This window comes from Neophocaena asiaeorientalis, unplaced genomic scaffold (genome assembly GCF_003031525.2).
Source record: "Neophocaena asiaeorientalis asiaeorientalis breed wild unplaced genomic scaffold, Neophocaena_asiaeorientalis_V1.1 scaffold134, whole genome shotgun sequence".
Lineage (NCBI taxonomy): Eukaryota > Metazoa > Chordata > Mammalia > Artiodactyla > Phocoenidae > Neophocaena > Neophocaena asiaeorientalis.
The window spans coordinates 22,902,305-22,912,459 of NW_020185339.1; the positions used below are offsets into that span (position 1 = coordinate 22,902,305).

The window sequence follows — 10,155 nt, forward strand, 5'->3', positions numbered from 1 at the left end:
AAATGAGGGAAAGAGGAGGAGGGGTTTGCAGCATCAGAACCTTACACTGCTTGAGAGCAGAAGCTCCCTCTTTCTAACCCCAAACGACGCCCTTGGCGTTGGCACGAGCCGAGGTGGCAGTTGCCGTCCCGGGTCTCCAGTGTCCGCTGCTCCTGTACTCCCAGGTGCAGGGCGCCGCGCGCTTTGGGCCGGTGTGGTTGGCCAGCTTCGGGACGGTGCGCACTGTGTACGTGGCGACCCCTACACTCGTCGAGCAGCTGCTACGACAGGAGGGACCCTGGCCCGAACGCTGCAGCTTCTCACCCTGGGCGGAGCACCGTCGCCGCCGCCAGCGGGCTTGCGGACTGCTCACCGCGTGAGTCCTCTGGCTCCAAAGCCCCGACGCCCAGCTGCGTTCCTCTTTTGTGGCCGGTCTGGAGGCAGTCTGGGGATGTGGAGGGAGGTCGGTCGTTTCCCCCAACCTTCTGGCAAATCGAGGTTTCCACCCCAGTCTGTTTCGCCCAAGCTCAGGTAGAGCCCGGCTCTCGCCTCGCTTTCCGCTCTTTTTCTTTTGAAGCCAGAATCCTGGGAACTCACGGAAGGGGTTGAGGCACCAGGATCTAGATGTAAAGTAAGATTCTGTGACTCAGCTTACCCAGGAACCCAGGCCCCTCCGGGGCAGGAAATGAGTAACGAGGAGTGGGGGAGGAGGGTGGATGGAAAGCGGGTGCAGGCAGGGGCAGGTTTCTGTACCCCCAAGGGAACAGACGCAGTCTCCCTCCTGGCCACCCCAGCCCAACACGCTCCTTCTCAAGCGCTGCCAGCCCCGTCGGGCCGCCTCTACACACCACCGTCTGCCTTGATGCGCCCCTTCTCCGCACCCCCGCAGGGAAGGCGAAGAATGGCAGAGGCTCCGCAGCCTCCTGGCCCCGCTCCTCCTCCGGCCTCAGGCGGCCGCCCGCTATGCCGGGACCCTGCACGACGTGGTCGGTGACCTTGTGAGGCGACTGCGGCGCCAGCGGGGACTGGACGCTGGGCCGCCCGCCCTGGTTCGAGACGTGGCAGGAGAGTTTTACAAGTTTGGACTAGAAGGTGAGTCCCTAGACAGGGGCAAGTGTAGGAGGCACCCGGTCCAGGTCTCCCGGTGCCCTGACAGCGCCCCCTCCCGGCCAGGCATCGCTGCGGTGCTGCTGGGTTCCCGCCTCGGCTGCCTGGAGGCCGAAGTGCCGCCAGACACAGAGACCTTCATCCGCGCGGTGAGATCGGTGTTTGTGTCCACACTGTTGACCATGGCGATGCCCGGTTGGCTGCACCGCCTCGTGCCCGGACCCTGGGGCCGCCTCTGCCGAGACTGGGACCAGATGTTTGCATTTGGTAAAGCACAGAAATGAAGTAGGAGTGGGGGAGCATAGAGCTGTTCAGCGGTAGTGAGGCGTCCCTGTCCCCTGTGCCCGCAGCGCAGCAGCACGTGGAGCGGCGAGAGGCCGAAGTAGCCATGAGGAGCCAGGGAAAGTCTGAGGGGGACACGGGATTTGGGGCGCACCTGACCTACTTCCTGTTCCGGGAAGAGTTGCCTGCCCCGTCCATCCTAGGGAATGTGACAGAGCTGCTGCTAGCTGGAGTGGACACGGTGAGGTCCTCCCTCCATGTTGGGAGTCCCACTTCCGCAGCTTAACCTCCTCAATCTCAGGAGCCATTTTCCTGCTGCAGGGGATCCATTATGGTCCTCCAGGCCAGCTTGGCTTAGCACCTCTTGGGTTCCAGACTGCCTCAGATTCTGCCCCCTATGCTGGGTCCCTACTCTCAACCCCTCTGACGCTCTCACCTGTCCCCTCAGGTGTCCAACACGCTCTCCTGGGCTCTGTATGAACTCTCTCGTCACCCCGAAGTCCAGACGGCACTCCATTCTGAGATCACAGCTGCCCTGGGCCCCGGCTCCAGTGCCCACCCCTCAGCCACTGCTCTGTCGCAAATGCCCCTGCTGAAGGCTGTGATCAAGGAAGTGCTAAGGTGAGGTGGCAGAAGAGGAGAGCTAGAGAAGATGCTGGGGAAGGGCTGGGGAAGCAGCTAGCGGATGGGAGCAGGGAGAGAGATCAGAGGAAAATGGTACTTTACGCCTGGCCAAGAATGGGTTTGGAAGTTGGGGGGGTGGGCATGAGAGGGAGGCTATAGCCCCCAGCTTCATCTTGTTGTCTCCCTTTTGTGCCCTGCAATCCAGACTGTACCCTGTGGTACCTGGAAATTCCCGTGTCCCAGACAAAGACATTTGTGTGGGTGAATATATTATCCCCAAAAATGTGAGTAGAGCCTATGGGCCCCTTTTGCTAAGCCATCCCTCACTACCTTGGGACTGTTCCTGTTCTCAAATACTCCCAATAAGCCCTTCAAACCCTCTCCTTGGCCTCAATGCCTCTCTAGGATATAATGGGGCAGTAGAGAAAAGTAGCCCCAGAAAACTTCCACATCACAACCAACCAGAGCCTGCCTTCGTCCCAGTCCAGAGATCCTGTTCTCTACTTCCCTCCTGGCGTTCCTGGGCCCAGATTGACAAGTTTGTGTTCCTCCCTCACCAGACGCTGGTCACCCTGTGTCACTATGCCACTTCAAGGGATCCCGCCCAGTTCCCAGAGCCAAATTCTTTTCGTCCAGCTCGCTGGCTAGGGGATGGCCCAGCCTCCCACCCATTTGCCTCTCTCCCCTTTGGCTTTGGCAAGCGCAGCTGCATGGGGAGACGCCTGGCAGAGCTTGAGCTGCAAATGGCTTTGGCCCAGGTGAGTGATCTAGATCTTCTACCTTCCCCAGACTGGAGCTCTAAAGCCATGAGCTCTTCTCCTGATAGGCATAGGAAAATATATAAGACTTGGGAGACCTAATCCTCTGAAATATGTCAATCCCATCATAGGCCTGGAGGGTGAGTGAGGGTATTTGGACTATCTTTTTCCCTACCACAATCTCTTACCATCATTAACTAAGACATCCCCTACCCGCCACAGGTGCCATTCCAACACTGACCATCTTAACACTAATAATGCCCATTGCCAATCAAGCCCACCATTGTAGACCCCTCCCATAGTGATAGCCCTCCTCCTCCCTTTCCAGATCTTGATCCACTTTGAGGTGCAGCCTGAGCCAGGTGCTGCCCCAGTCAGACCCATGACCCGGACTGTCCTGGTACCTGAGAGAAGCATCAACCTACAGTTTGTGGACAGATAGTCCCGTGGAAGCACACTGTCATCATCACCGTTTCTCTCATCATAGGGGTTTATCAGGCACAAGACCAAGATATGTGTATTCCCCTGTGGCCTCTCTGACCAAACTGGTTAGAAAGACCATAGCAAAGTGCTTGCAGCAGGCCTGATCGAGGTGTGAAATATGCACTTGGCCTGACCCAGCAAGCCCTGAGAAAACCATGGTCCATTTGCCTGCTAAGCCCTTCTGGTCAAATCATATGCATCCTTCAAGGGCCAACTCTGATTTTAACTAATCATGCTGGGTGGCCTGAGGAAGAATTCGACCACCGGCCTTTTGGGGCTTCACAGTATTCACTCTTGCTGCTGGCTAAGCACTTATCATGGCATGAGCTAAGTAATTGTGCATCTGGTCTGCACCTGGTTGATCCTCTCTCCTTGCATGTGAGCTCTTTGAGAGGAAGGATGAGGTCTTATTCTGTCTCTATACACCCTGCCAGGGCCTATCCCTGACTGGCTGACACCATATCGATTCTCAGATTGTATTTGGGCAATGTGGCAGAAGGGATAAGCAGCTTACCAGGCTCTGTCTACCCTGCTCCTTCCTCATCTTGCCCCTAGGAAGGTGAGTCTATCCTCACCTGGTGTATGATTTTTAAAAAACTCTCCTTGGCTCTCTGGTCACTATTAGGTTTGGCTTGTCCCACCATTTAGGTCACAGGCAGAGATATCTTTGGACCTGTCCCTGCCCAAGCCTTCCTTTTATATATTGAAGTTCTTAAATATTCAGTTTTTAAATTAAAAAAAAAATTGAATGTTCCATCCTTGACTTTTGACTGACTTATTTTCCACTCTCATTTCCTATAAGACCTGGAGGCCAGACCATCATACAAATCCTCCACTTTGGTTTCTTAGGTCCTGGGAGTGACCCCATAACAGTGGGAGGTCTAGACACCTGGGAGAATGGTTTGCATCACAAACCCAGACACATTTCTTTTCTTTTCTTAATTAATGAAGATACTTTTAATAATTACGGCCATCACAGATTGAGGCAGTGATTTAAATTACAGAACTGTGGTCTAGGTAATTTAGCAATTTTCTTTAATTTTTTATTATCTTAACTTAATCTTAAAGACTAACCACAGAACTTACTATTCACTTGTCATTCTATATTTAATTATCTCCAAAATATAGAGAAGATCATTGAGGACAAGATTTTATAAAAATCTGGGGGACTATCACAGGTACATGAAGAGAACTAATTATTAAATTATTCTTTATGTTTGGTCAGTTTTGCCAGACACATTTCTATCTGTAGTGGGAACAGCCAAGTCTGGCTCCCTGTAAGAGATGAAGGGGATGGTGGTGAAAAGTAGCTTCGAGGGTTAGGCTGTTAAAAGGGTGGATAGGGACTTGCTGAGACGGCCAGAGACGGCTGACTCTTTGGTAGAAGAGTGCTTTTGGAACCTGGAGTGCCAGGACCAAAGGACACCCTAGCATGGACACTGTCCTCTCTGGAGAAGTTGCTCCAAGGCAATTTCCTTCAGAGAAAGACAGGGATACAGACAGAGAAGTGAAGTCAGACAGAGAGGATGAAAGCCAAGTGTGGAGGTGGCCAGGAGCCCTAGGGCACCAAGGCAGGAGAAGAGGGGTGGGCAGCAGGAGCCTCTGTTTCCCTGAGTCAGCATTATCTGGCCCCCCCCAGAGGCTGGGCCCCGTTCTCCCCTTGTGATGTATATAGATTAACTGATCTTCCATCCAAATACATCTCTCAGCACATTCCCTGCAGCTCCTTCTGTAGCCTAGCTTACCCTCCCCGTGTCAGGACTTGTTCCCCTTCCTCCTGCTCCCCTCCATTCCAATTAGCAGATGGAGACAGAGATTTCAATTCACACTTCCCCCTCCTCTCACCACCTCAGCCCCTGCCCTAGACATGGCTCCCTGACTGCAGAAACTCCGTCAGCCACTGGCCTTCTGGGAGGTATCTATTTATGTAAGACCTACAGAGGGGCAGGGTATACCCAAGGCCCTGTGCAGAGACCAAGGTTTGTGTGCTCTTATTGCCCCTCCTCTCGGCTCCTTCTCTACTGGGTTCTCAGTCTCCACTCCCATTCCCTACCACTAAGCTCAGCTTGAACCTAAGTGACCTGATTTTTAGCAGTTTTGAGCTTGGAGGGGGAGTAACGCCCAGCTTCCTCTCAGACTCTTTCCCCTGGAATCACTGGGGAAGATTTTGCACACCCACACTCCTCATGGGAAAATAAGAGGGCTCACTTGAGGAGGGCAGCAGTTCTTATGACCCCTCTCCTGGGCAAGAATCTCTTAAAGGTGGAAAAAGGAAAGGAGAGAGGACCCTACAGTTCGCTGTTCCCAACTTCCATACCGAGACCTCCAATGGTCCTGAAGGGGAGGGGAACATACTGTCTCACCAGGCCTCGTTTTAGGACGCAGGGTGGAAACAGAGGCGGTGTGTTTGTGTGTAAGCGTGCCTATGCTCTTGGGCATGTCTGAGCCTCCATGTGCGGCCATTGTAGGGGACAGCCCAGGCTTGGCACAAGCCTCAACTGTGTCATAGCTACCTAAGCCCTGTCTACCAGGATAAGAACTAAGAGTCACTTGGATTTACTGTCTCCCTTTTGGTCTCCACCAGCTATTCTGTGAAAGGCAAGTCAGTGAAGTCTGGCCCTTCTGTCTCCCCAGGTGGGGAATGTGGAAGGTTATCTCTCTGGGAAACGATTTCCCACTGGAAAAATGGGAGGCTCAGCCTCAGTCCTCTCTCCACTTTGATCCCCTCCAAGGTTGGAGGTGATGCACTTCAACACTTCCAGGAAATTCAAACCCAAGTACAGCTTTGGTTCCTATATTCCCAGGCAAGTCTGGGTGCCAGCACCGTGGACAGCGACCAAGACCCCTTTTGGAGAGGGATGGAGAAGACCATTTCCTGGGCAAGGATATGTGACCTTTAATAGAGAAGCACTGTCCCCAAAACATCTCCAGGGAGAAGGCAGAGCAGAATCTTCCCTGAGAGAAGGACCAATAATAGGAAAGGCCTTTGGATCTGACTTAAGCAATGTTATGAAGTAATTATTTTAATTGCTGATGGATAGTTCACGTAAAAGACATCATTCATATAATACACAGCCCCAAGGCCTCGAGAGAAAGGGACCAGGCTTTAGGCTGACAATTAACCAGTCCTTCCCAAACCTTTTCTCTATAAACAACAGCCCTCTATGCTGCTGCCTCCAAGCACATCTTCCAGTTATTATCACTAGCTGGGACACAGCAGGATCAGACCTGTGACCCTGAACTGCCATAGCAGTAGCTTAAACTGGGGTTGGAGACTCATAACTCTAGGAAATTCTGTCTTACTCCAAACGAGCCCAAATTCACTGCATACCACTTCTCTGGGTGAGCACATTACCTGGTAGGGATTACTAGAACCCACAAGATCCCCAGAACTAGAAGGATTGCTCCAGCCTTTCCCATTCCCCAGTGTTTAGGGGGGCTGGAGGAGCTCTCATTCTTACAAATAACCACTACCCTTCACATGTGCAGTGTCTATTTCCCCTCGTATTCTCCATATCTATTATAACATTTAACACAAATTTCCAAGGCTCTGTGCAACTCCAGATGAAAAACATTTTGGAATTTGTTAACCAGCTATTATTTGAAATAAATGGACCATCAACTCGTCTAGAGATCTTTTTATGCCATCACTGATTTTCTTTGCAATGGCATTCAACCTATCCCTCATTTATCCTCAGTCCAACCCTATGAGGTAGACAGGAAAACCACGGTGGAGAGATTTTGTTCTAAATCACACAACATGCAGGTGTCAGGTCCACCCCTTAGATACTTCTGAGCACTGCCACCTAGCAGCCAATGTGAATTATTCACCACCAAGTGGGAGTTACACCTCCAACTCAGAATCCACTGCTGCATTTGGGATTTGCAGCCTCTGCAGAGAAAACTGCCCACACCTCCCAACCCTCCAGAAAAGCCCCAGATGAGAAAGGAGTCTCCACGTGCATATAAATGATTCTTTATGCCCTCCCCCCATGCAATGGGGGGTGGAGCAGGGGGAAGTACCCCCACCCTCATGCAGGGAATGGGAGGTCAATGTATACTAGTCTTATTGCCAGCTGCCCTGTGGCCATGGGGTGGGGATTGGGGGGGGTCTACAGCCCCTTTCTTCTCACATTGGACCCCCTTCACCAAGTCACCATAGTGGAGCTGGGGGGCTGGAGGCCCTAGGAGCTGAGGTAAGGACGGTTCTCTAGGGAAGAAAAGATGCTCTCCCCACTTGCCCATTGGCTGCCGCAGGATGAGTGTGGGGAGCTGTCACTGGGGGCTGGAATGTCATCCAGGCACCTCTACCCAGTGGGCAGTAGAGGCCAGACAATGTCTCCAGCTTGAGGCTGCCCACAGAGATCCTCAGTGGTGGGGCAGTGTGCCCCAAACACCTTGTCCAGGTGGTACCTCCAGCAGCCATGACAGCTTATCTCGGCTGATGCATTGTTTCAAGATCCCCATTCCTGGAGTTTAGTTCAGACTGTGGTGACCCTCATGACAACCTCGCGGCCGGAATGGGAACTGGAACGGGGATCTGGTGGCCGCAGCTGTCCAAGTAGGTGCAGGATTGTGTAACCACAGCGCTGAGGCAAGAGCGTCCGCATGCGCTGGGCGGCCAGGGGGCGGCTGGTGGCCCCAGTGGGGGGGCCCGTCCGTGAGGTCCTGGGGCCCGGCTTCCCTGCCGTCCCTCCCCCTGCATCTCCTCCTATGTCCTTGGTCTTGTCGTAATTCAGGACCTTCCACTGCTGGTTTACTGCCTGCCAGCGCTTGAAGATACGGTAGACAGAGGAGCCTTCATGGACGATGAGGCCTGAGCAAGAGGATAAGAAATCCAGGGTCAACTGCTGCCCAGACCTAGGCCAGAGGTACTTAAGCAAGCATTTCTCCAGGGGGAGGAGACAGGATTTGCAAAGGGCCTGGAGAAGCAGGTAAGGGAGATAGCCCTAAAGGCCCCCAATGGTAGAAAATGTGGCCATGAAACTGAGGGAATGGGCAGGGAAAATTAAGTGTGTGAGTTGGAGGAAGATGCTGAGCAGGTGAGAGAGAGAGAGGTATCCTCACCTATGCAGACGACATCCATGAAGCCGTACATGCCGTAGCAGATCTGAAAAAGCAGATCTTGCCGTTGCCACTTGGCTGAAGGGCTGAGTGAGGACCAGATGAGCCAGGAGATGCTGGCGACAAGGAAGAGTGAGCCCAGAACTATGGCTGCAATCTGGACCTTCTCAATGACCGTCAGGGAGATGGCCTGCCACTGTGTAGGAGAAAAGGCTCCAAAAAGTCACAGAAAGAGACAGAGGGCCAGATTAGGGTGGCCCTGAATAGAAGGATGCACCAGGAGCCTTCCTGAAACGCTTCAGGCAGGATTAACAATCTGCTTCTCTGTGCCTTGATCACATCTAGAATGTGGCATCTCTCACACTGAGACCATTTTCTGTCTTATTTTGGAAAGGCATGATCAGGCAGGTGCTCTCAAGCCAGACCATCTAGGTCTGAATTCCAAATCCTTACTCCGTTACTTACTGGCTGAGTAACATAACTATTAGGATTATTATGAAGATTAAAGGAGTTAATACACACCAAGAACTTGACCCATAGAAAACTCTACATGTTTGCTACCAGCAGTAGCAGCAGCACTACCATCTTTTCCTCTTTTGTTATCCCAGGGCCTGGAACGCAGGTGGTGCCCAATAAATGTCTTTGTGAGTAAATGAAGGAAGGGAGGATTTACAGACAGATACTAAATTATGGCAATGGTAGGGAGGGTGACTTTGAAAGCAAGAGTAAATGGATAAATAGGCTCCTTGGAGGGTCCTTGATTCTAATTGCTGAAAGGCCCTTGCCCCGGTCTCAGAGTTCTCCCCTTGCACCTCACCTGCAAGGGATTCTTGGTGCTGATCGCCAGGACCTGGTACTTGAAGTAGCAGAGCTCACAGCTCCAGGAGCCCCGCTCGCTGATCCAGCGGATGAGGCAGGGCTGGTGCGTGCAGCGCACGGAGCCGTCGCAGCGGCAGGGGCTCAGGAGCTCCCCCTGGAGGAAGAGTGAGGAGGGTTCCTGTCAGCTATCGCCACCCGACCCCAGTCCTCTCCACTACAGGAGAGGAAAACCTCCTCTCCAGGTCAGTCTCCCACCTTAAAAAAAAAAAAAAAAAATCAGGCTTTTCACCCAAAACAGGGCAAGAAGCTAAGGCTGCAGCCTAAAAGAAAAAAATTAGAGCTCAAGGTAAACTTCCCTGGCCGAATAGAAGAGACATGGAAAGGGACTGGGGGGGGCGGGGGAGGGTTGGCCGGTGAATACTGGGTCTTCCCTGTTTCCAGAGTTTGAGGAGGGTGCTCTTTAAGGGTTCCCAAATGGAAGGCTACCACTTAGGATCTGGAGAGACAGGAGGGCAGGGTCAGAGCTTCTGAGCCATGCCTTCCTAACCCACTCCCCATCACTGTAAAGTATTTCACAGATGTGGTGCAGACTGGGATAGGTTACAGTCCTCAGTTTCCACGTATCAAAAAGGGGGAAATCCTAAGGGTGTGAGTGGAGGGTGTTCCCCTTTAATCAAAGAGTAATTTTTCACGACATAGAGACCCCCCCATACTATCCCTGGACAACTTTGTCCATAACATTTAAACAGAGGATATTCTTCGGAATGAGAAGCAAAGTTGTGGAATGGGAAGTGAAGAAAAGTGCCCCACGTAGAGAACTATCGAGGAAGGCAAGGGCACCGGCTGGACCCCTCCCTTCAAGAAGCATTCTTCTCTCTGCCCACCTCCCAGAGGATAGGCCCTCTCAGCCTACAGAGACCCTGGGGTGAGAGAAGTGGGCGAGAAAGGGTGTCTCGGTTAAGGGGAGAGATTTTGAGCCCTCCCAGGAGAAAGCCCCACCCCTTCCTGGGGACCCCTGATCCCCCTCCACGCCAAATCT

At 52.6% G+C, this 10,155-nt stretch overlaps 2 protein-coding genes across 2 annotated transcripts in view; one reads left to right on the forward strand and one right to left on the reverse strand.

Annotated features, from left to right (window-relative positions):
- Nucleotides 1–3,856, forward strand: part of CYP27B1 (cytochrome P450 family 27 subfamily B member 1) — a 4,716-nt gene extending 860 nt beyond the window's left edge. Inside the window, exons 2-9 of the mRNA XM_024737120.1 lie at nucleotides 165–355; nucleotides 869–1,071; nucleotides 1,153–1,353; nucleotides 1,437–1,609; nucleotides 1,817–1,989; nucleotides 2,198–2,276; nucleotides 2,553–2,750; nucleotides 3,079–3,856. Of these exons, the coding sequence (XP_024592888.1) occupies nucleotides 165–355; nucleotides 869–1,071; nucleotides 1,153–1,353; nucleotides 1,437–1,609; nucleotides 1,817–1,989; nucleotides 2,198–2,276; nucleotides 2,553–2,750; nucleotides 3,079–3,192 (1,332 nt within the window). The 3' untranslated portion in view covers nucleotides 3,193–3,856. The remainder of the gene's footprint in view (nucleotides 1–164; nucleotides 356–868; nucleotides 1,072–1,152; nucleotides 1,354–1,436; nucleotides 1,610–1,816; nucleotides 1,990–2,197; nucleotides 2,277–2,552; nucleotides 2,751–3,078) is intronic.
- A 2,370-nt stretch (nucleotides 3,857–6,226) lies between these two features.
- Nucleotides 6,227–9,267, reverse strand: MARCHF9 (membrane associated ring-CH-type finger 9). The gene is made up of 3 exons (XM_024736803.1): nucleotides 9,115–9,267; nucleotides 8,301–8,493; nucleotides 6,227–8,049 (listed from the first exon to the last, which is right to left on the reverse strand). Exons 2-3 carry the CDS (start codon nucleotides 8,329–8,331, stop codon nucleotides 7,715–7,717), a joined length of 366 nt encoding a protein of 121 aa, XP_024592571.1. The 5' UTR covers nucleotides 8,332–8,493; nucleotides 9,115–9,267; the 3' UTR covers nucleotides 6,227–7,714.
- Between the last annotated feature and the right edge of the window lie 888 nt (nucleotides 9,268–10,155).

Excerpts from the sequence above, each read along its gene's own strand:
- MARCHF9 (XM_024736803.1), bottom strand. The coding sequence starts at position 8,331 with ATGTACGGCTTCATGGATGTCGTCTGCATAG. Across the intron at positions 8,050-8,300 it reads CATGGATGTCGTCTGCATAG|GCCTCATCGTCCATGAAGGC; the intron begins GTGAGGATACCT and ends CCTCTTGCTCAG.